The sequence below is a fragment of the Sebastes fasciatus genome, chromosome 10 (genome assembly GCF_043250625.1).
Source record: "Sebastes fasciatus isolate fSebFas1 chromosome 10, fSebFas1.pri, whole genome shotgun sequence".
Lineage (NCBI taxonomy): Eukaryota > Metazoa > Chordata > Actinopteri > Perciformes > Sebastidae > Sebastes > Sebastes fasciatus.
This window is the reverse complement of record NC_133804.1, coordinates 1,042,519-1,068,670: the sequence shown is the minus strand read 5'-3', so window position 1 is coordinate 1,068,670 and position 26,152 is coordinate 1,042,519. Positions and strand designations below refer to the sequence as shown.

The following is a 26,152-nucleotide window of genomic DNA, read 5'->3' as shown; positions in this document are numbered from 1 at the left end:
TCACACACCGATGGCTATGCCTCCGGGAGCAATTTGGGGTTAAGTGTCTTGCTCAAGGACACATCGACATGTGACCCGGAGCAGCCGGGGATCGAGCCACCGACCTTCCGATTGGTGGACAACCTGCTCTACCCTCTGAGCCACAGCCGCCCTCCTTCTATGTATAACAGACTGCTGCTATGTATAACAGACCTTTGCTATGTATAACAGACCGTTGCTATGTATAACGGACCGCTGCTATGCATACCAGACAGTTGCTATGTATAACAGACCGTTGCTATGTATAACGGACCGTTGCTATGTATAACGGACCGTTGCTATGTATACCAGACCGTTGCTTTGTATAACAGACCGTTGCTATGTATAACGGACTGTTGCTATGTATAACGGACCGTTGCTATGTATAACGGACCGTTGCTATGTATAACAGATCGTTGCTATGTATAACAGACCGTTGCTATGGATGCAGCTCTGATGTCGGACTCTGGAGGACCGTTTTTTTGTCAAATTGTTGATTTCTTCAGTAAGTAGCCGTTAAACAAGTGGAATAATGTACAGCTAGCGGGTCATTGTGAAAGAATTCCCGACAGGGCGATGCATTAATGCCCTGAAGGTATTTGGATCAAGTAGCTCGTGAAAAATAAGATGTCAAATTTAGTAGTTAACAGCTGTTATTTCAGTGTGCCAGATGGATGTTTAATCAACATTTAGTGAAAGTATTGGATTAGAGTTTGTATGAGTATTATAACACTATTAAATGACACCAATAAACCTATAAATAAGAATGATTGGGACATCCCTACTCAACATCTGTAACCCTGTTGGTAACTCCCTGACACATTTCTGCTTTGGTTTCCCTTGTTAAGGTTTTACTGAAGTTACCAAAAAGCAATACACTCTTGTTGCTTCACCATCAATAATCATGTGGTGCTCTTTTGGAGTGAAACTAATTGTTACACGATAAAATCATCCTATCCTCAAAACTGAATTCCAACCTTGTGCAAAGAGGCTGACACAATCCCCCACATTCACTGTCATTTTTCACATCTTTATTCAAAGTATGACGCCATGACAGCCGTGCCCTGTTGAAACCCTGCCCTCCTCTGCCTCACATGACACATGCATGGCTAGTGAACAAGCACAACTTGATACAGCTCTCTGCAGTCAATTCTCACTGAAAGGCTTCAAATGTTCCTCACTCTGTTAAAAGACAAAAGACCAAGAAAGAAGGTTAGAGACATACAGGACTCTAATCCCCTCAAACTGGGCACAATTGCAAGAGAACACTCATGAACCAAGTGGGTATGGCCAACTCATTTTGTTGACCACAGGAGCAAACTAATCCTGGAGCAGCACAGACCGGAGCTGGAGGAATAGAATATCAACAGGTGGAGTCTGGGTGACCAATCACATCAATACCACTCAGTCCAGGCTGGCTTCTATGGGCCTCCTAGAGAAGACCTTTTCCTCTCTCCTTGGTCGGGAGGTCACAGTGTCTCTCGGGTTGACATCACTGGGTTGGATCCGTGTCTAGGGGCGCCACTGTTATCTGTACAGCTGTGTCTGTAGTAGGGGCCATAGAGCCAGTCGCTGGAGCAACCAGGGTCAGAGATGCCAGAGGAGTCTCGTAAGTCAAAACATGATGAAGATAAAACACTGGGCACCAGGGAGGAAGGGCAGAGTTGTGAGGCATTCACACAGAGAGACACACCAATGTGGAGACCTGACAATTGCTCCTTGATCAAGCTTCAATAAACTTTCTGTGTAAGACATCAACAGCTCCGGGGCCTCTTCCTTCCTGTTGACTGAGTTAACCTGAGTATCAGACATTCCACAACAACCAGAGACCTGTTTCAGAAAGCAGGATGAATGAAAACTCTGAGTTAGTTGAGCCTGAGATGAGGGAAACTCTGGATTTTCAGTTCTAGGAAGAGAGCTAACTTAAACTCTGGGTCAGTTACCATGGTAACTGAGTTTCTCTCTGTCTCCTCCGTCTTACAGAGCCAGACACGCTGCTTTGTTTCCTCATTCATTCAGTCTGTGAACACAGACAGCTGTCAGTCTCTTAGAGCAGTTCCACTCATGTTTATTGCACATAATCTATAATCTCAGTTTAAATACTAAAAATGAAGATCACGTAGGATCAATGAATAATGATCTCTATCACTCATGATGTGACTGGTTCCACTGATGGAACAAAATAATATTGTAGATGATCTGTTAATATCTGTGAGTGAGCAGGATGGGGGTGCAGCTGCAGGATGGAGTTAGAAAGAGAGTTTTTTAAATATGCTGCGTATAGTCTGAACGGGTTTTAACAGCATTTCACTGACTGGGTTTAAATTGACTCCATCTGTTCAAGTAGCTGAAATAAAGTCACTGAATGCTGAAAAGCCAAGATCCAAATAGATTTAGTCTACTATTTAACATATACTCTGCTGAACCTTTAAATCACCAAACACATTATTCCTGGATCAGACTGTAAGCTCACAGTCATGTCTCTCTGTCTCTGAAAGTTATATTCTTTATTTTTCATCTTCAGTTGCTGCTCCTGTGTTTTTAGATTAAAGATGAACAAATAGATCTCAAATGTAGCCTGCAGCCTAATATGCAGTCAGATTCACCACTTTATCATCCATTAAGGTAAAAGATGAATTCATGGAATGAACACTGAATAAAACTTGGTATTGACATTTGCATGAATAGTCTCTCCATCCTCTGGATTAAAATGGAGGGATTGCACACACAAGTACGTCTACACTCGCACTCAGACTTATGAGGAGAGGAGACGCTGAGCGCAGACAGAGCGGTGGTGGTGGCGGTGGTGGTGGCGGTGGCGGTGACGGTGGTGGTGACGGTGGTGGTGATCTCTCTGGTGGAGCGCTGAGAGCGCGTTCGCTACAGGTTGAGCCAAATAAGGGATCACCAAAGTATTACAGTTCATCCAGAGGGGAACATGAACCAAACTGAATAGCAATCCAATAGACAAGACAGTAAAAGCGTCAACATGCTGGTGGCGCTAGATGAAAAGTCAGGAGATCCCCAAAGTCAGTAGTATTCATCTCTTGGGGACCATGAATGACTGTACAGCATTTCATAGCAATCCATCCAATAGTTGAGATATTTCAGTCTGGACCAATACTGGACTGACTGCCAGACATTTACACAGTCATGCCACCAGAATGTCCCAATGGAACTCAGGAGTTCAGGCCTCCAAAGCTCCGAATGGTTCCACTGTATCTGCTGCGCAGCATGCACCGATCTCATCCTCTGACCTACACGGTGATAAAGCAGGAAGGTAGGCGAGAGGTTCCTTAAAATATTAACAATAGTAGGCGATGTGGTCGGGCGATGTTTGTTATTTTATTCAGCTGGTTTAATGGTCTACCTCTGAAGAACGAGGGACTCTCAGCTGGCAGAGAGAGAGACAGCGGGGGAGAAACAGAGTGTTCATTCGGCCTATTTCCACATCACTCAGTGAAATAAGAGTTTATTTCGACCAAACCAGAGTTGGTGAATCTGAGTGGAACATCTTCCCAGTCTGGTGTAGAGAAAAGCAGAGAAGATCATAATATGTTATGATCATGATACTGAAGTTTGAACTGATGAAGGTGCTCACTGTTTAACTGTGTGTAACTTCACTCAGCACACAGATGGACTACAGATGGAGTGAACTTACCATTCCTGTGATTGTGTGATGGCTACATACAGTGCCTTCAGAAAGTATTCAGACCCCTTCACTTTTTTCACATTTTGTTATTTTGCAGCCTTATGCTAAAATCAATAAAATTACTTTTTTCCCTCATCAATCTACACTCAATACACCACAATGACAAAGTGGAAACAGAATTTTAGAAATTTTTGCAAATTTATTAAAAAGGAAAAACTGAAATATCCCATTGACATAAGTATTCAGACCCTTTACTCAGTACTTAGTTGAAGCAACTTTGGCAGCGATTACAGCATCGAGTCTTCTTGGGTATGAAGCGACAAGCTTTGCACATCTGGATTTGGGGAGTTTCTGACATTCTTCTCTGCAGATCCTCTCAAGCTCTGTCGGGTTGGATGGGGACCGTCAGTGGACAGACATTTTCAGATCTGTCCAGAGATGTTCAATCGGGTTCAAGTCGGGGCTCTGGCTGTGCCACTCAAGGACATTCACAGAGTTGTCCCTAAGCCACTCCTGAGTTGTCTTGGCTGTCTGCTTAAGAGTCATTGTCCTGTTGGAAGGTGAACCTTCGGCCCAGTCTGAGGTCCAGAGCGCTCTGGAACAGGTTTTCATTAAGAATATCTCTGTACTTTGCTCCGTTCAGTTTTCCCTCAACCCTGACCAGTCACCCAGTCCCTGCCACTGAAAAACACCCCCAAAGCATGATGCTGCCACCACCATGCTTCACCGTTGGGATGGTATTGGGCAGGTGATGAGCGGTTTCTGGTCTCCTCCAGACATAACGCTTAGAATTGAGGCCAAACAGTTCAATCTTGGTTTCATCAGACGAGAGAATCTTGTTTCTCACAGTCTGAGTGTCCTTTAGGGTCTTTTTTGCAAACTCCAAGCAGGCTTTCATGTCCGTCTAGCCACTCTGCCATAAAGCCCAGATGGGTGAAGTGTTGCAGTGATGGTTGTCCTACTGGAAGTTTCTCCCATCTCCACACAGGATCTCTGGAGCTCAGCCAGAGTGACCATCGGGTTCTTGGTCACCTCTCTTACCAAGGCCCTTCTCCACCGATTGCTCAGTTTGGCCGGGCGGCCAGCTCTAGTGAGAGTCCTGGTTGTTCCAAACTTCTTCCATTTAAGAGTTATGGAGGCCACAGTGCTCTTGTGGACCTTCAATGCAGCAAATTTTTTTGTAGCCTTCAGCAGATCTGTGCCTCGACACAATCCTGTCTCTGAGCTCTTCAGGCAGTTCCATCGACCTCATGGTTTGGTTTTTGCTCTGATATGCATTATCAGCTGTGAGACCTTATACAGACAGGTGTGTGCCTTTCCAAATCATGTCCAATCAATTGAATTTACCAAAGGTGGACTCCAGTCAAGCTGGAAAAACATCTCAAAGATGATGGAGGGAAATGGGAGGGACCTGAGCTAAATTTCAAGTGTCATAGTAAAGGGTCTAAATACTTATGTCAATGTGATATTTCAGTTTTTCCTTTTTAATAAATTTGCAAAAAATTCTAAAATTCTGTTTCCACTTTGTCATTGTGGTGTATTGAGTGTAGATTGATGAGGGAAAAAAGTAATTTTATCGAGTTTAGCATAAGGCCGTAACATAACAAAATGTGAAAAAAGTGAAGGGGTCTGAATACTTTCTGAAGGCACTGTATTTATTAAATCTCTTCTCAATTATGTCAATAAACTGGTGATACTTACAGCAGACTGCACCAATTTTTGTCTCATTTTTTGACAAAGAAAATATGTATCTAGAAAAAATTGTACTGTACTGAACTGTAACACTACAAGAAAATGATACACATGGGGCCTTTAAAGATACTTATACATTCTTATGTTTATACCCTATATGACCATAAAGGACATCACCCCAGACTTCCCTCTTGCCATCAACTCTACTGAACTGCTTAATCCTGCTAGACAAACTTTAACTGGAGGAGATCTTCAGTGATCTCACTGACATAGATCTGTTTTTCTTTTTAGAAAGAGGGATTTGGTTTGGATCTACAGATCTTAAGACTGTATGGGTGACTCCAACACTATTTACAGCTTAAACGATGAATAGTGATATTATTTCAAAATAAATTCAAAAAATATCACAGATGCTTCACACAGCACTGGTGCTTTCCACCACATAAATCCCTATGTTAGGTGAATTGCTAGAAAGTCCTTATTTTCTTGTCATTAGTATTTTGTTCAGTCGTTCGTGTATCCTTAATTCCCAATTACAATATTTCTGACAGCAACTGAAGGTAACACTTAATCAGGCTTTATAAGCTACAGCGGGGATTTCCAAATGCCTGATGGGATACATGTTACAATATAGTATGTTGAAATCCTCCAGATTCTCTACAGAGATTATTAGGCTTATGAGGGATAATGCTAACGCTTGGATCTCTGAGTGCTTCAGGCAATTATGAAGGAGGTGGGGAAGATGAGCGCAGCATGATATCCCTGACTGAAACCCTTTCAGGCTACTTGTCGAGACAAAATCTGCAGGACTCGCTTATGTTGGGAGGTATGGGTCAGAATGGGTGTATTCTTATCCAGAGAGAATGAAGTGTGGCTGTGTTAGGAATATAATATAATATTCTGTTTGCACTCTCAGTTGTCAGAAGTAGAAACATCTCACTTTTACGGAGAAAAAGTAGACCTACTTGTAGAAGCTATTTTTTTTATGTTGCGCCCGAAGAAAAACAAGGAATCAGAGCCGAGGAGTCTCTAACGCAGCTGTCAATCACTGCTCGTGAAGCTCTTGAACTCCGATCAAACTGTCAAACTAGGCAGCGCTGATCAAATATGAATCAATATTCTGTTACTGTAATGACTATTTCTCTCCTCAGATGTTCTCAGAAACATCTTGTAGTGCACTGTTTAGCTGTAAAATGAGAAAGTTTGCTCGGTTTGTTTGGGCGGTGCTTGGTTTTGGCTTGACTATTTTCAAGTGAGGAGAGAAATACACATTACAGTAATCTGGATTTATATCTGATCAGAGCTGCCTAGTTTGACAGCAGTGATTGCAGCGGCCCGGAGACTGCTCGGCTCTGATCGGTTGTTTTCCTTTGGGGATGCCATTAAGAGCATTAGGAGGACACAGAGGAACATGAAGGCCAAATTCCAATCCAGCCCCTCCACCCTCCCACTTCGTGGTGGAGTGAACTCTGTCGGTAGTCACACTCACGGCTCCATGAAGCTCCTTCTTTAAGGTGGAGGGTAGAAATACAGCGGCCACTTTGGGACGAACTTCCCTCTCTTCAGCAAGCAAATAAATATCAGAATCAGAAATACTTTATTGATCCCCGGGGGGGAATTACGGGTCCGTTTTGCTCCCGTTTTAGAATATAAATTTATAAAAATAGAGAAATATAGATAATAGAGAAAAAAGAAATAAGAAACATATATAACAGCAGTGTAAATAATAATGCTGAAAAATAAGTTCTATGCAAATAATATAACTGCACGCATTTATAAGAATTCAAAAATAGTGTAAAATAAGAATATTAGTTTAAATGTTCTGTATAAATAAATGCAGTGTTAATGCTGGAGTAAACCAGATTATTGCACAGCTGAATGAATGCACTAAATGATTGTTAAGTCAGTATTGCACAGTTGAAGATATAATAAATGATGGGGTAATAACTCCTGATAGATGTTGTGAGAGTGACGTAGGTCATTTGGAGAATAGCAGAGTCAGTGTGTAGTGTGTGTGCGTGTGCATGTGGGAGGTGGAGCGAGTGGGAACGAGCGCGGCATAAGAGTGAGAAAAGCAAGCGGGCAGTGGAGCAGAAGAGAGTTGGTTTTAGCTTAGTGAATAAATGTGAAATAAATGCTGCAGCTCTTCAAGATCAACGGAGGTTTCCCGTGTCTTGTTTCCCTGCTGTTGAGTTAAGTGACGGGGGTTAACTCCGGAGCGAGTACAGTACCGACTCCGGCCCTGGAGACCAAAGCTACAGTCTCCCCTGTGTCTTCTGACTACAGTCGGGAGGCTGAAGCAGGAACAGTTAACATAGAGGTAAAATGAGAATAAATATATTTTTTATGTACAGTATATATATTCTAGACTAAACAAGGCTATATTTGATCCTAAATACAATCTATTTAAGTTATGTTGTTGACGTTTGTATGACGATAAAGTAGAATAAATGAAATGTCAGTTTGAGCAGTTTACAGTAAATGTTTGTACTGACATTGGATCGTGTTCCATGACGAACACAAAACAGCGTTGCATGTCATCAGTAAGTGGTCAGTGGTCATCACCATAGACCATCACATCCTATTGCATAGACTGGAACATTTAAATGGCATTAAAGGAACTGCACTAAATTGATTTAAGTCCTATTTATCAGATCGATCTTGGTTTGTACATGTTAACGATGAGTCCTCCATGCACGCCAAAGTTAGTCACGGAGTTCCACAGGGTTCTGTACTTGGACCAATTCTATTTACCTTACATATGCTTCCCTTAGGCAATGTTATTAGAAAACACTCCATAAACTTTCATTGTTATGCAGATGATACCCAATTATATCTATCGATCAAGCCAGACGAAACAAACCAGTTAACTAAACTTCAAGCATGCCTTAAGGACATAAAAACCTGGATAACCTGCAATTTCCTGATGTTAAACTCAGACAAACTGAAGTTATTGTACTTGGCCCTGAGCGCCTCCGAAACAAATTATCTATTGATATAGTTACTCTAGATGGCATTGCCCTGGCCTCCAGCACCCCCGTAAGGAATCTGGGAGTTATCTTCGATCAGGATATGTCCTTTAACTCTCACATAAAACAAACCTCAAGGACTGCCTTCTTTCATCTACGTAACATTGTGAAGATCAGGCACATCCTGTGTCAAAATGATGCAGAAAAATTAGTCCATGCATTTGTTACCTCTAGACTAGATTGCTGCAACTCCTTATTATCAGGCTGCTCCAATAAGTCTCTTAAGACTCTCCAGTTGATCCAGAATGCTGCAGCACATGTACTGACAAGAACTAGAAAAAGAGATCATATAACTCCTGTATTAGCTTCTCTACACTGGCTCCCTGTAAAATCAAGAATAGAATTTAAAATCGTCCTCCTCACCTACAAAGCGCTAAACGGTCAGGCCCCATCATATCTTAAAGAGCTCATAGTACCTATTACCCCACTACAGCACTGCGCTCCCAGAATGCAGCAGGGTTACTTGAGGTTCCTAGAGTCTCCAAAAGTAGAATGGGAGCCAGAGCCTTCAGCTATCAAGCTCCTCTTCTGTGGAACCAGCTCCCAGTTTCAGTCCGGGAGGCAGACACCGTCTCTACATTTAAGAGTAGGCTAAAGACTTTCCTCTTTGATAACGCTTATAGTTAGGGCTGTCTTTGACTAGTCCCTAGTTAAGCTGCTATAGGCCTAGACTGCCGGGGGACTTCCTATGACACACTGAGCACCTCTCTCCTTCTGTATATATTCATGTCCCATTCATTGTTACTAACTTAATTTCTTCCCGGGAGTCCTTGTCTCGCAGGTAACCATGGAGCGGGGTCACACCTGGAGCGAGGTTATACCTGGAGCAGGGGTACACTTGGAGCGGGTTTTCACCTGGATCTGGATGTCACCTGGACTGTGGTTGCATCTGCTGCCGCGTCCGGTGCCTGCTTGACACCAACTGCTACCATCATTAATTAACTACGTCTGTACGAGGGACTGCCAAGGCTAACGAGGGACTACCAAGGCTTAGTGACAAAGTGGCAACCTGGAGAATGAGACTTCTCGGTCATTGCCAAAGACATCAAGAACTCCCAGCAAGCATGCTGATGCTGCGGGAACCAACGCACGGGCACCGATCGCAGGGACGTCCCACACCAACACACATGGACATACTGAGGAGAGATGCTGGACAGTGCTGGTGAGCTAGCCAGATGTATGGAGGACTGAGATAGCTGGAAGCTCCGCTTGAAAGCCCGTCTGAGGACGACCCAATGATATCAATTCTGATAGTTGTATTATCACTCTTTTACATCCACTACTATTGGTTTTGTGTTATTAGTCCAACTTGTATTAGTTATTACAGCTGCTGGGCTATTATTGTGGTTGCTTCACTCTCTCTCTCTCTCTCTCTCTCTCTCTCTCTCTATCCCCCCAGCCGGTCTTGGCAGATGGCCTCCCACCCTGAGTCCGGTTCTGCTCCAGGTTTCTTCCCACTAAACGGGGAGTTTTTCCTGGCCACAGCGCGCTTGGTGGATCTTGTTGGGTCTCTAAACTATGGTGTACAGTCTAAGACCTGCTCTATAGATAAAGCGTCTTGAGATAACTTCTGTTGTGATTTGACGCTATATAAAATAAATTGAATTGAATTGAATTAAGGGCAGCTGATTAAGTCGGCACTGATGCAGCTCGCTGTTGGAGGGTTTTATAACCCACTTCATCTCCCTGCTAATTGGTTTGGAATGGCACTTAATATGGCGGAGGCTCCACGCGAACGGAGTGGAAGTAAGTAGGGAGAGGGTTTAAAGGGGGTTTGGAATTGGGCCGAAGTCTAGTCTTGAATGGAATATTTATAATGCACACCCTATAGGAAAACATTATTGATTGACAGGTCTTGACTGCTCTGGGTTCAGAGGTTGCATTGTGTGATTATTAAGGCATAGATGGCTGTATGCCAGAGCAGCTCTGTCTGCAGCCAACAACTAACTCTATCTATTACAGTTCTTTTCCTCCAGCTGGGTTGGGTGTTCTTCGGTAAAATGCTGCCAATTAAAATGCACATTCAACCTGAGACGGCGTGCTGGTTTAATGTTGCAGAATACAGAATGCTCTCAACATTTTGAAGGAAATTTGATATGAGAGAGTTTAACCATATTGTTCTAAAGCATTTTTTTGCAGTGAGTAGGTGAGTCATTTCATCAAATGATAGGAATTATGGCCAAACAAACACATCCACCTTGGCATAAGAAATGAGCTGTATGAAACTCAGAGCACAAAACACATGTCATCTTGTTTTATAGTATAGTATACACTGTGCAGGTATCTGGGCCGCTACAGCAGGGCAGAGTTCAGACAGAATCTCAGGCAGTGATTAAGAGTCAAACAGGATGGCTGGATTGACTGCTTCATACACATAGTTCTATGTTGAGAAGTTGATGTTTTTCATGGCAACGTCTTGGTTTTGAAACAGCCCCGTATAGATCCAAAATAAACACTAGTTGATTGACAGCACCAAATTAGAGTCACTCGTGGTTCACTGAGTACTCAAGGCAGATCGCTGATGGTGGATGGATACAGGTTGAAAAACAGCCCATAACTACAGTCTTTGTTTCTTTGATGGAATTTCTGCGTTATTTAACATCAGCTCACAGAGTGACAGGAAGACGAGGGAGAAGAGGCAGACAAGGACGACTGGTGACAAATGTTGATAAGCTAATGTTGAACTGCTGCCCCTGAGGGTGCTACACAGCACACTGCTCAACCTGCTATGGCACCAGGTATCCTTGAGAAGATGACACAGTCAGCTAACTGATAGCCTTTAGTCACAGAGGGTTCATTGAAGGCTTGCTGAGATATATAGGCCTATACATGCAACATGCACCTTAAAGGGAGATTTGTCAAGTATTTAATACTCAATTATGATTGCTTCATGCAAATAGAGACTATGACTATGACTTGCCCCAAACTGCCTGTGATTATCATAAAGTGGGCATATCCGTAAAGGGAGACTCGTGGGTACCCATAGAACCCATTTACATATCTGGAGGTCAGAGGTCAAGGGACCCCTTTGAAAATGGACATGACAGTTTTTCCTCGCCAAAATTTAGCATACGTTTAGAGTGTTATTAAACATCCTTTGTGACATACTATAAACACTCACATATATATATGAAAACCTTCTATAAATACAGCTGAAAAAAACTTAATTTATGTGATGTTGTCTCAAATGATTTTACTAGTTCATAGAAACATAGATAGATTTGCATTTTATTTAGTGAACATTTTTGGAACATAATTTATTTGTTTCAAGAGTTATGAAAAATATTGCATTTTAAATGTTTCACCATAACCTGAAGACAATATTAGAATATGTGAGGAATGTTTAACCCATGAGGCAGCTGTGCTCAAGTCAAAAGCAACAACAGCAGGGAAGAAGAAGGGTTTACAGGCTGGTAAAGTGCACTCAGCCTTCGTATAATCAATTATTAATAATAATAATAATAATAATAATAATAAAAGGTCTGTGAAGTATCTATTAGTTTAGTTTGTCAAAGACAATTTTTGATTAACTACATTTACATATGTGGTATAAAAGTAGCTCAACCAACAGCTGAGACGACTGTTAAGATAAGATAAGATAAGATATACTTTTATTGTCCCCGTGGGGACATTTTTCCTGGACTCCGTCCAACTGCAGTTACAAACACTAAATTAAAACAGCATCAACAACATTAATAAACAATTCCACATCAGACAGGGAAACAGTTTAACAGAAACAGATGTTTCAACACATACACAGTTCACGTACATAATGGCACATACTATCACACACACTATCACACACACCATGGCAGGTATTGCACCGGTAGTGCACTGCACCGTCTACCGTCTTGCCTGTATTGCACAGACAATAGTCCAATATTACACATATGCAACATATTGCACTGTCCCAATTTAACATATTGCACTGTCCCTATTTAACATATTGCACTGTCATTATGATAGCCTGATGTTACGAGTTGTTGAGGAGTTTAATAGACATCGGCAGGAATGAATATTTGTAACGGTTCAATCTGCACCGTGGGTTTCTATATCTCCTGCTACTGCTCGTCTGTTTTTATTTATTTGTATATTTTGTTTTTCTTAATCATGATTGAATTAAGCTACTGTCTTATTCAGTTATGGTAAAAAAATAAACGTAATTACCAGGATGTCAGTTCATGAAAATTGAAATGTTTCAGTAAACTTCGTTAAATAAATTCAGTTTTAAGCTCACAAGCTACTGTAGCTTTCATGTGATTCTTTCTAGTTGACTGTTCACTTGTTCCTGCAAATTTCCGACACATTTTTCACAAAAAATATACAATTCTATTGCATAACCTCTTTTAGAAACAGATGCGGTCTAAACTTAATTTTGACGTTGTGTAGTAACTGCGTTTTAGCTTTGTACATTCTTTAAACTGGGGACTAAAAGTCTCACAATTGTAGTGCACGTATCTACTGTAACCTGCAGTAGCGGAAAATGTGCATAGAGTCACATTTTAAACCATTCTTTATTCTTATAGCTGTTGTTCACTTATTCTATTTATATATCTGTAGCTCCTTTCGAGCAGTCTAATTGGATAAAGACGTGTTTGAACTGTGCTCCATGAACACTTCCCCTGTATGACTGTGAGACACCATGTCATGGTTTACCACTTGGCTGTTAAGCCTGTTAGTGATGATCTGGGAGTGTGTTGAATATTCAATCTGCCTCTCTCATTAATTCTCTCATGGTTGAGTAAGATATTAAAGACAGCATAGAAAACAAACATCCTTCAAAAATAAAAAAGGAAAGAATATAACTCTCCTTGAATGTATAATTTATGTGCAATATTTAACATGGATATGACCACATTGAGTTAGCAACATTTTATAGTAAAGTAAAGATCAACCTGTAGAAGGTGCTAATGTAGACATTAGAACCTGTGTTGAGCCTAAATGACTGAATGCTATTGTGTCTCTTGTTGTCTATTGATGAAGTAGTGGTGATATTGTTGTTCTCCTCTGGTATATTTGTCCTGGTTGAACCATGTCAAGTGGTTCATTATACAGCAGGTAAAAAGATCCTGCATGGTCCTTCACCTCAGATCTGACCGTATAACTTCACTATGGATATTTGATGAAGGAAAATAATAAATCACCGTGTACTAGTGGTGGGTAGTATATCCAGTGTGTGTGTGTGTGTGTGTGTGTATCGTCACTCTGTCTAAACATTATGGGCTCACTCCACTGTCAAGGCCATTACATTTGACCTTCCCAGCCCTTCCGGCAGCTGATGACACTAACAGACTTAATGGCCATTGAACCCCACTGAACCAACAGTACATAAATCAGAGTGTTGAGCTCAGTGAAGAAGGTCCAGACAGTCCCAGGCCACCGCACTCACATCCTCAGTCCACTGTTCAAGTGTGAAACTAATAACGTTTTGTCCATTGTGACCATAAAAACTTTGTGATAATATTGTTTACTATCTAAATATTCACAAACCTTGTAGCCCCCGTACAACTACCAACATTTCACCATATAACCTTTCTACTAAGGGTGTAATGATTCATATACTACATCGATGTATCAATTTATATTCCTACGATCCAACTATATCGACAGGTATTATCACGGTCAAACCAGCTTTGCCTCAATAATGGTCTGTCAATACTCACATGGCTCTCTAGGGGTAACCACAAAGCTAGTCAGCCGTGAGCATATGAAGAAGGAGTGGCCTATTAGCAGACCTGCTGCGACATACCTTGTGTGGGCTGGCCTACCTGGTCCCCGCTTGCTACCACTTGCTGTTCCGAGTTGCTCGGCCAGCTCCCGACTCCGCCTCAGTCCCGTGGCCGGTGCGTCTGGGCGGCTCTGGGGAGAGCCCGAGCAGCGGTGGGCTGACGGTCGGCCTCGTAGTTCAATAAGGTCTCGTTAAGACGAGACGTAGACAATACACGACGAACTGTTGACAAACTTGACGTCACAAACATTCACGGGGCATTGTTCAGTCACGGTGTCACGTCGTCGGTCTTCTCAGGGTTGGCATTCAACTTTCACGACTGAACACACCACGCCAAAGTCCTCCCTTGTGGCGTTCAGGTCGGTCTCTCCGGCGTTCCTGTGTGGCGGCGGCCCTCTCGCTCTCCCGCGAGTGGCTTAAATCACTTCCTGCTCACCAACTAGGCCCGCCCCTAAACCTCAGCAGCCAATCATAATAGCCCATCCTTATGACTAAAGTTATGAGAGACAGTTAGACCGTGACAGTACTCGGCAAGTTGTCCTTCACGGGGGACGTATATCGATCTAAAATTGATTTAAAACGCTAAGAGTTTGCACCTTGTATTTAGACACCACAAACATTATATGGACGTATGTTTTAGCACTTTAATTAGTAAAGAAATGTTAAATGTTACTCCGGTTCACTCTCCCTGTGTATTACGTCATCAACATGCGTCAGCTTGCCAGCTTGGCCTGCTCTGCAGTGCGAGCGTGCATGCAGATGAACGGCGCCGGAGTGTTCGATGTTTGTTCATCACATCTAAACAAATTATGATTACAAAACTATTTTGTTTAGCTCTTGCCTCTTGTGGAAGCTACAGTCAGTGGTTTGATGCAACAGACAACATAACCTCTGTGTTAAACTATAGACATTAAATTCACTGAATACATCTGCTATGTGATATTTGTGTTCCAGATCCATTAAATATACAAACAATCGAAGGTAACCTCTGCACTGATGTTTGAGAGTACACTGTTTTTGCAATTCATACACAAGAAATTAATGTATTTGGTAGGAAATAACAGGTAGCACACACCACACTCAGTTTGGCCTTGGACAGACACTCCACAGCGAAAAAGAAATAAATATTAAGCTCTGGAAGAGCTGCAGAACAAGGAAGACACGACTGAACAGTCAGTCAGCATCAGAGGATCCAGAAAGATTCTAATCACTGTTAGAATGAGAGGCGTGTTGTTTGTCTCATCTTCCATCTCCATCTTCCATGTTCCAACTCATACAGGCTCCGCACTATACTGGACTCTATGGGTAATACTCTCTTTCAATCACCAGCATGCATTCGCCTACTGCATTTTTGCATAAACGTAGCCGGCCAATCAGGACGTGCCTACCCGAAAATGTGATGGGCCCATAGTATATAAAGTAGCGTCTATCGCTGTCAGACATCCGCTGATTTGCCCGTTGACTGCTCATCTCCACGGATGGAGTCGTCGCCTCAAGAACCTCCACCACGCAGAAGAGGGTGTTCTGCAACCTCCAGTCTGCCTGGGCTGCCGGTTGATTTGACAGCAGCAGTGCTGGGATCACTTCTGATGCTCCGGCGATGATAGTGAACCGGAGTCCGAGCTTGGAGCTGTCGTGATACCCACTCCAGCCACCAATGCTCCGCCACTGCCTCTGGTCATCCCTGCTGAGTCGCCGGCTTCGTCTGCAGATGATGACCATATGTCGTTGGTGTCCGGCGCATCAACAGCTTGCGGAAGCCCGCCGCCAACTTTGATTCACCGGGACTTCCCGCTGGTGAACGGAACACGTTGGGCTACAGCTGCGACATGACCATATTCCTGACAGCAGAAACACCTGAGGGGGACTCCTCTCATATAGTCTCACCTGTAACACACATATTCATGGTGCACTCTTTCTGGCAGCTTCAGTGAGGATTTCAATTTGATCTCATAATATTACATTCAGTGTCATTGGAATTCAGTTCCACACTAATACATTCAATTTCAAATTATGCAATTTATATTCAGTTTTTCAATACAATTATTCAAGTTAAACAATACAAATTCAAATTATGTGATTCAAATTCAGTGTTTGTTTGTTTTTTTATTTAAGTTGAGCAATTCAAAATCAAGTATAAATTATTCATATTCAGTTTTTAGTAACACATACTTCTGCCCATACCTTGGGTTTAAATACAGTTATGAGGTTCTTGTACTGAATTAATTTTGTATTGTTATAGTTTATTGTATTTTTCTTATTATACTGGACCAAAATAATTAATCATTTTGGGAAAGTGGAAATAAAATGTTAATTGACTCTCAGCAGAATAATAATCAAATCAAATATTATTTTAAAATATCCTAAAAGAATATAGCCCATTAGTGATGGCCTGATCTACTTTTTTTAAGTATAATACTACTGTAAAATATCTATAATTTTTTTTTTTTTACCTTTGATACATATATTGCACTGTAGAAATCATGTTTCCTTTTGTGTTTCTTTCCCCTCTTAAAGCTGTTGGCTGCAGGGTTGAGTTGGAGTCGGAGTCAACCACAATCTACAATCTACAATCTACAGAAAGGCTAGCAAAACAAGGTTGTGTTTTGAGTTGTGTTTTTACATTGCATTTTTACTGTTTTTTTTCTAACTGTGTGTTATTAATTAGAGCAAACTACACATCTAATCTATCAGCATATACTGTATAATGGTATACATCTATACACCCATACGGTGGGGAGTAGCCTCCCAAAAAGTCAAAACCAGCTTTTGAATTAGCAAGTCAAGATAAAATATAACAATAAAATAGGAAACTTCATATCCTGTTTCTCACCCAAAAAATGAAAAGTGAGTAAGTGATCATAAGATAATGATGAAGTAATGAGGAACTAGTCAATATTATTTAGACCCCACTGTGCTCAATGCTCAAAGCAGTTGTAGTTGTAGTTTTGACCACTCAGTTTCATGCGGTGATGAACAGTATTTTGCATCACTTTGTGAACCTTGCTTGTTTAAATAGCCTCTAATGTACAGATCAAGCTTTCAGGCTTGTGTGCATGAAGTGGGTGTGTGAGTGTGGGCCACTCAATCTGGATGTTATGTGTTGATCATTTGCTTTGGTGTTGATTTTACTTTGATGAAAGTAGTTTGGCTCTCCATTCTTATTAGGTGAGGAGTTTAAATGATCAACTGATCAACTGAATATTGGTTATATGATGATGTGACACCCTTGAACAGTCTGTAGACGTATTACATAGGTTCATGTTTTGGGCATCCCAAGCAGGGTCTGAAATTAGCACCCGCCAAATGCGCGAAAATTGTTGGCAGTTGCAGATAAAATCATCAGGCCACCCGCCACTTTGGCAGGCAGGGAAAACGTTAAGGACATCCCGTCGTCCCGGGGCCGGAAAAAATATGATTGGGGAGGATAAAAGTTAATTTTGGGACGAGAGTTGAAAGAAAAATACCCGTTACATTAGAATGAACGGCGATGAAAATGACTGCACGTTTTTACCGTTATTATTAAACCTCCGACTGTTGGATGTTAACGGTAACGTTACAGTTAGTTAACGTTAGACTGTTGGATGTTAACAGTAATGTTACAGTTAGTTAACGTTAGACTGTCCGATATTAACGGTAACGTTACAGTTAGCTAACATTAGACTGTTCGATGTTAACGGTAGCGATACAGTTAGTTAACGTTAGACTGTTCGATGTTAACGGTAGCGATACAGTTAGTTAACGTTAGACTGCTCAATGTTAACGGTAACGTTACAGTTAGCTAACGTTATACTGTTCGATGTTAACGGTAACGTTACAGTTAGTTAACGTTAGACTGTTGGATGTTAACGGTAACATTACAGTTAGTAAACGTTAGACTGTCCGATGTTAACGGTAACGTTACAGTTAGTTAAAGGGAATATTTGTAACTTTTCCACTGACTGAATAGGAGACTGTGTGACGACCCGCTACACAGCGGATGTGACGCTGTGCGCGTTCGCGTGTCGCTCCTCTCTTCCGCTCTCTTCGGCTCATATAAATAGATAGCTAACGATAGCTCACTGTTAGCTCACTGTTGGTTGGAGATGGAGTATGCTAACGCAAACAAACGACCAGCGTCCACCACAACTCAGACTCCAACACAAACTCCACGGAAGCACAAAAAAAACAGAGTCGTATCTACTGAATCCCTTCTGGCAAAACAGGAACGTGACCGGCCTTGGGCGAAAACTAGGATCAACATATGCGGGTCCTTCGATTCATGGAGGGAACTACGTTTGGTTTTGGGTCTCAAAACGGACCCAGAGCTGGCAAAACTCCTACTGGACAGGTAAGCTAACATTACTGCTAAGCATGAGAAATATATAGTGATATTGTGGTTATAGCTGGCTGATGTTGATAACGTTAGCCTAGTCGCTAACACAGACGAATTGCTAGCAAGCTAACGTAGCAAACTGCCGACTAGTCAACAACAAATGATGTAACGGTATAAGGCAAATGTGGAAATGTGTTTTCTACAAACCACGAGCTATTGCTTTCTACTAGCAGGGCAGAAGTGGCCAACTATCTGTAAGGTCAGCTAAGTTATGAGTAGCCTGGTTACACGGCACGTATCTGGTGTTAGTTGCTTTGTAACATCAGCTGATAAATTACATTTCTAACGGAAAGCCAGCTGATTTACCAGCCAGATCAGCAAGCGGATAGGGGTTGAACTACGTGATGTTAGCCACTAGTTTACTATTATACCAAAGGTCCAAATAAAATAAAGGGACATTACAGATAGTAGCGTCATTCTATGTCTGATTGTAATTTCACTTATTTTTTTATTTCAGTTTTAAAAAGACAACTACAGCTGTGGCAAGTCAGGGCCCAGTCACATCCACACCAGGCAAGCAACCAGGTCTTTGGAGCAACCCAGCATCAACAATTGGAGAGGAATCTGAAAGGTTAGTTGTTTTTTTATATTTAGATTTGAAGAAGACGGTGTCAATGTCAACATTACTAATATGTATATAAAACTATGTAAGACATTATAAAATCGTATTACATGGCATGCCCATGATTTATCTTTTCATGACATTCCATTACTAACATAGCTAGATTATGTGTGTAGCCATGCTGCGAACAAAGGGTTATTTGGTAATACTGAAATGTTATCTCAATAGGGATGATTTTCTAATGGCTGGAGTTGGACCACTGGCAGAGGACCAAGCTTTGGAGGCTTTGGAAGAAAGGTAAATGTGTCTAATGATTAGACATTACTCCATTATATCCACAATGAATCCCCTTTTGTAATTCTACATGTGTTACATTGTCCTTATGTCATAATAATACACATACACATACTTTCTTTGTGTGTAGCATCAAGTCCATGGACCTTTTGGGGGACTATGTACTTGTGGATGAAGAACAGGCAAACAGCCATCTGAACACTGTGTAAGTGGAACAAATGTCTTCACCACATCCTGTCTTCTTTCATGTGTATTTTACAGCATGGTAGTGATTTTTTTGTTGTCATTTTTTCTATTGTAGAATTGAGTTGGAGGACCAAGTGGCTTCAGACAGATCTGATGTCGACTCTGCCCCCCCTATCTTTGTGCGGTATGTATTATAGTAATATATTGTCTAAAATGGCCAGATAAATACCTATAAACAGTCCCTCAATCTTCTATTTTTGATAACTTCCATGTGTATTTCATTCTGCATATATGCATTTTACAATATTTGTTTTCCCCACACAGAGCCGGTGGTGCCTTACAGATGGCCATTGATAGACTCCCCATTGTTGGTCTCGAGGAAAGTGTGCTGGACATACACGACCGTGAGGATGCGGAGAACATGAACCAGAACAAACTGATGACACAGAGCAACTCTTGGCCTGTGACATGCACCCCCTCCCTGGCCCTGAGCGGGTCAGTTGTGAAGAGGACATCATTGACCAGCCTGCATGCATCACCTATGAAAGCAGCTTGACGCAACTGGCCACCTTCCTCCAGTTGCCCATCAATAAATGATTTTATGGTGACCACCAGACGGGTGCTGTATGCGATGGTGTTCCACCTTTTCAGGTGAAGCTGCGTTCGAGGGGTAATGCAACCATTGTGGAGTGGGTGAGTTTACTTTCCTAATATCATCTACTTTTTCCCATTCAAAGGATTGCACGACTCATGACGCAATGAGCAGCTGCTCTCAGAGCCAACCGAACGGCTGAAAGATAACATTCATAAATAAATGTAATGCAAGGAATCACCCTATCATTCCACACTGCACAGCACTTTATGCCTGTTTCACTTGATGCCGCAATGAGGGCCTGCCCAACACCTAAATCAGTGCATACTCGCATTTAAAGCTTGTTGATGTAGTGTACAGTAAACAGTGATTTGATGGTATTTGATTTTTTTATATTGAATTGTGTACATTTGTGGCAGTACTTCAGCTTGCCATGTTGAGCATTAATGTTCTAAAGATCCTGTGCATGTAATTGACTGGACAATGTATTGTCATAGTTTTGCAACCATGGCCATAAACTTTGGAAGTGGAACAGCCAGCCAGTCCTGAAGTACGGAATGCAAGGAGGGGACTTCATGCTGTCCACCAACATATTGCTTTCGGGCAATAATTTCACGAAGGTTGCCCTCCTCTTCAGATTCATGAATGTGGGTATGGTGGTGCCGGCAACATTTTACGCAGTACAGGACATGTACTGCGTGGAAGCTGTGAAGGACTTTTGGGAGGAGAAGAGGGCTACCGTCATTGAACGCCTGCACACAAAGGACGGTGTTGGTGCCCCTGGTAAGTGAGGAACTGCATTGTGTAAATCTATTTTCAACTTGTATGGCTTTACAAATGAGTGCAAAATACAGTAAATTGATAATGATAGTTTTGTCATTATCAATTTTTTCTGTATTTTGCACTCTCATTTGTAAAGCCATACAAGTTGAAAATAGATTTTGAGAGTTGTTGTCAACGACTTTGATGCCACGCTGGCTAGCCTGCTAACGTCAGCTGTTATTCAGTGTAAGCTGAGCCATATATGTGACATGACCAAATTTTTTAAATGTCTTGATAATTATCTACCAGGTTCGATAATGCACACAGTCACAGCTTATCAACATGCTTGTTTTTATCGGTTTCAGCTGACGGAAGGATGGACTCCCCAGGTATTTGATGGCCTTTTTAAAGATGTCTTTACTGAGTTCAATAAAACATGTTTTTGCATACACATCAACACTTCAGATTGTAGTGCCATCTTTTCTCTATAGGTCACTCTGCTCAATATTGCACATACACTACCATGAAGCATGACTCCATGGACATAATAAGTGTAGTTACGGTGGACAAGAGGCAGACCGACCGCAACAGTGTTATCATGGAGAAGCACGCCTTCATAAAGACATTCGACAGACTTATGGGGGAACTCCAAATCAAGGAGATTGTCACTGATGCACACATGCAGATTTCAGCACTAGTGAGTGAGTATAGATTCCAGTGGTTTGTTTGCCATTTCTAACAATTATCATGGATACTAGTACATTGGAATGCTTACCACAAATGTCACTTGCCATCTCTAATGAAAAGTCCAACATAACAAGGTTACAACATGCTATTCCAAAGTATAATTACAATGCATTTCAAAAGTCCAGGTTGTCAAAAGTAAAAATGTATAAATGCGCACAGTGAAGAAATGGAAGTTTAGTGTACTGTGGTAGCAGAAAAGAAGTCCAGATCTGTGTGTGAATGTCTGTATGTGTGTGTTACTGTATTACAGACCCAGAGAAAGGGAGGTACAAAGATTTTGGTGTAATCCATTCACTGGACATCTGGCATGCAGCAAAAAATTTGACCAAGAAACTTCATGCGGTAAGAGCGGGAACAACGTGCCATAATTGAGTTAATTTCAGTGGGTAACCGTGTTCCGTTGTTTTGTTTTTTTCCCCTAACATGTTAGCCCTATTGCTTTTATCTTGTGTAAAGTCTTGTGTAAATTTAATTTCTATCCAAATGGGATTACTAATCAAAATATCTCTTTTTTTATATCCTATGTACAAAGGCTGGGATAATATCTGGACAGTCCGACATACATGTCTGGTTGAAGGATATTGTCAACCACTTTTGGTTTTGTTGCCAGAAGGCAGACAATAGAGAGGAGTTCATGGTGAGTAAAATGGCTTTTCACAGGGCAGTACTAGTCTCAGTTTTTACCACTTACTTTTTTTCATTTACTGCACATAGGGGAGGGAGCGTTTGCCAATCTGCATGCAAAGTGTCTCAATATTCCTTCTTTGCAGTGCTTATGTGAAATTAACACTGATAAAAATACTCTATGTACACTGAAATTTGAATCCTACTACAGCGATTGCTTGATAAGCCGGTATGTTCTGTTGGTGGTGGATGAAGATTTCCATCAAACAGCTATTTGATTTCTATTCTACATTCAATTTGATTTTAGGGTATGTGGCGCGGGGTGTTGCATCATGTCACGGGCGTGCATGAATGGGGCCTTGGCAGATGTCAACATGAACCACTGCCTGCGGCGAGCCATGGCAAAGACTGCATGCTGTCTGGTTCTGCAGCACATGAGGCGCTCTCGAAGATTGTCCTCAACAGACGCTGGCTGAAAGATGTTGAGAAGTTTCTGACCTTTCGGTAAGACTAAACACCATTCTCATGTGAAAGTCTCACTTGTTACTTTTTACAAGAGGTGAATGTGGCAATAGTGATATGATAGCGGTGTTATGAATATGATGCCCTATATGACAGGATTGTGCTATTGAAGTTGTTTTGTTTATTGATTGTTGAAATTTTTACTTTGCTCTACAGATCAACCTCAGATCTGGAGTCTTTCCAAAACCACGTACTCATGTATGCTGGCAAGCGGTTTGCTTTCTCCCCTCCGGTGTACGAGGCACGGACCTTCCTCGCTGCACTGGATTACAACCACCACAACCACCGGCCAGTGCATGTAAACCAGACAGGCGAAGTTGCGTAAGTCATACTTTACAAGTTATTTTGAAAACATAATTGTTTGTTTACCTGATGAAATCTGGGGAGATTCAATAACGTCACTAGAGAATAATGCCACCACTGAAGTGATGGTGGCTTGTGGTAATTTCTCACTAAAAGAATGGAAAAACAGTACATTGTTTTCTTTCAGACAAAAAAGAGTATACAACAAAAAGTCCAAACGCTACCGCGTCACCACTGTGAAAGTAGCTAAGGACTACAGCTACATCCCTCAGCTGCAGCAGAACATCTTGGGCAAACGTTTGAAGGCAGTGGGGGGACTCCCAAGACGGAGAAGTATGAGGCCAGATGACCCACGGACTCTTGGTGTTCTCGCTGGAGTTGTATCCCCAACAACAGCTGAACTGGTCCAGGCCCAAATCCGCAGAGGACAGGTATGTCAAACACCTGCACACAGTCCTATCTGATCTATCACAAGGAGCCACTGTGTTTGATTATTATTGCAACAATCGAGAAGTCAGCCCTAGAAATCATGCCCTGTAGTGGCAAGATAAACTAATCTCTAGTGCTGTTATCATTTTTGTTACCTCTCATGCTCAAGCTCCTTTTCTGTGGATTATATGTCACTGTAAATTCAATACATTTAATTTTATATTATCCAGCTGATTTATTTTTCACACAAAAAACACACCCATGGTTTCACTTTAGAGATTTCTGCTGATGTATAGCCATGTAATTAACTACCCTACTGTTTGACTTATCAGTTGTGTAAGTGAGCTTTTGTTGAGGATGGGGAAACACTGGTGTGGGTTCTAATTGTTGCTATTTTTTCTCTCTCCATGAAGGACATGACATCAGAAACTTGACCGATGGGATAAAGTATGGAGCATCGAGAAGTCCCAAGAGTGGTTTAAAGTGCAATGTTTATTATAAATATGTAGAAAAAACTCTAAAAAATTTACTTTACAAGTTGTAAATACAAAATGTATACTTATTTTCTTACTGTAATAATAATAAATTATAAATAAAAGGAAATCTAGTTTTCTTTGAAAACGGCAACACACAAAACGTTTTTTTTTATGAGGTAGAACACAAACAAACGTTATCAATTTCACCGAAACGGTGCTTCCTTGTAGCCCACATACTGGCTAAAGGAGTCAGGATATTTGTCTCTAATTCGCCACACACAGCAGCTCGGAATGACAATCTGGTTCCCGGTTCCCAGGCGTCCGTGTTGCCAGATTGTAAATTGGCGATAGGCAGAATACCGATACTCCCGGTTATCTGCGCCTGGGTCATGGCTGTCACGGAGTGCAAGAATGTCATTCCATATCTGGCGAGACAACCGTAGGATGCCCTCATCCAGACAGAAGAGCTCCATATGTGCCGTCCTGCTCAGACATCGCTCTGGATTTTGCCCACAGCATTTATTTTCAAGGTCTGTGGGCATTCTCTTGCAGTTCAGGCATGAACACCAAGCTGGTTGTCCTCTGTCTGGTAAATGGGCTCCTGGTGTCACTTGCCGGCACTCCAAAACATCAAGGAAAACGCCGGGAACACGTGTGACCACCATCTGAAGAACTTCGTCCCTCTCTGACTGTGAGAGCTGTTGTAATTCCATCTGGAAATTGAGCAAGAACATGTTTAGAATGGCTGCATTCATATTTCTAGTGACAGTATACCTTTTATTTAAATATTTTTTGAAAAAATGTGTATGACTGACCAACCTGCATCTCAGCTGTCCTGGCAGCAGTCAGCTGAGCAACTCTTGCTCTGTCCTCTTCAGTAACTGAACCACCTCCTGCTCTTCCCCTCCCCCTTCCCTGACCTCTGCCACTTCCCCTGCCTCGTGCTTGTGCTCCATCTGCACCTCTGCCTCTACCCCGTCCTCTACACCGTCCTCTCCCCCTCCCCTCTCTAACGCCGGGGCCACACAGCGCGCTTCAGGCTCGCCTGACGGCAGCGGCACGTCGTGGCCGCGTCATGCCCACCTAGGGTGTTCACACTAGACGCGAGTTACCCACGTCTCGGGAGCGTCTCGGAGCTACCTGTCAGCTGTGTTTTTGCTGTTGCTGACAGCCCTTTCTTTCTACATAGAGTTTGCCTTTTAATGGCCATTTAACTTCATAATAAATGTGATTTATATTTATTTAAGACAAAAAAGGGTAAGAACTGTGTGGTAATTTGTAAATATTATTAAAAACAAGCAAATAAATTCATACATAAATATTAATATATAGCCCATATAAATCCCTCTTTTCTGTCAGTGAAGAGGAATTTATATATATATAAATCCCTCTTCACTGACAGTGAGGAGGGATTTCTATGGGCTATATATATACATATATATACATATATATATATGTATATATATGTATATATATAAATCCCTCTTCATTGACAGTGAAGAGGGATTTCTATGGGCTATATATATATATATATATATAAATCCCTCTTCATTGACAGTGAAGAGGGATTTCTGTGGGCTATATATTAATACAAAAAAATAAATAAATACATTAGTAGTAAGAGAGAGCCTACAGCAATCCCTCTTCACTTTGACTGGCACAGTTTTAAACAACATTTCCAGGGGGTTTCGGGTTCCTGTTCTACAGCATTCCAGGTTGCGGCTTTTATCGAAAACGACTTAATTTACATCTGGGGCGGGACAGCAATTTACATTATAAATGCTGATGTTCCGACATCTCAGGCAACTTGGAGCTTTTCACCACCTTGTTGCTGAACTGTGCCTTGATGGAGAAAAACACCTGAAGTATTTCAGAATGATAAATATAAGTAAAATGTTTTTTTATTATTATTATAAAACAAAGCAAAATAAACAGTTTCGTTATTTGTTAACCTTTAGAAAACGAAAATCATTATTAAATATCTTTAAAAAAATTAAATAACACCTCTAAAAGAAAGAACAATAAAATTATGTGGTGTTTGTTGAGAGAGAGAGAGAGAGAGAGAGAGAGAGAGAGAGCGCATTGGAAAAATACTGCCAACTATCACCTGATGTTCTTATAACCTATTAACCCAGTCTATTATATGTATAGCATATGTAGG

At 41.5% G+C, this 26,152-nt stretch overlaps 1 protein-coding gene and 1 long non-coding RNA gene across 2 annotated transcripts; both read left to right on the top strand.

Moving 5' to 3' along the window:
• Positions 1–18,173: 18,173 nt before the first annotated feature.
• LOC141774785 (uncharacterized) lies at positions 18,174–20,223 on the top strand. Its single transcript, XM_074647610.1, has 6 exons — positions 18,174–18,449; positions 18,952–19,065; positions 19,285–19,353; positions 19,481–19,555; positions 19,652–19,720; positions 19,861–20,223. The coding sequence occupies exons 1-6, from the start codon at positions 18,205–18,207 to the stop codon at positions 20,090–20,092; spliced, it is 804 nt and encodes a 267-aa protein (XP_074503711.1). The 5' UTR covers positions 18,174–18,204; the 3' UTR covers positions 20,093–20,223.
• A 1,256-nt stretch (positions 20,224–21,479) lies between these two features.
• LOC141774784 (uncharacterized) lies at positions 21,480–22,759 on the top strand. The gene is made up of 3 exons (XR_012595455.1): positions 21,480–21,979; positions 22,170–22,274; positions 22,569–22,759. It is a non-coding gene; the product is annotated as an uncharacterized LOC141774784 (long non-coding RNA).
• Positions 22,760–26,152: the final 3,393 nt, after the last annotated feature.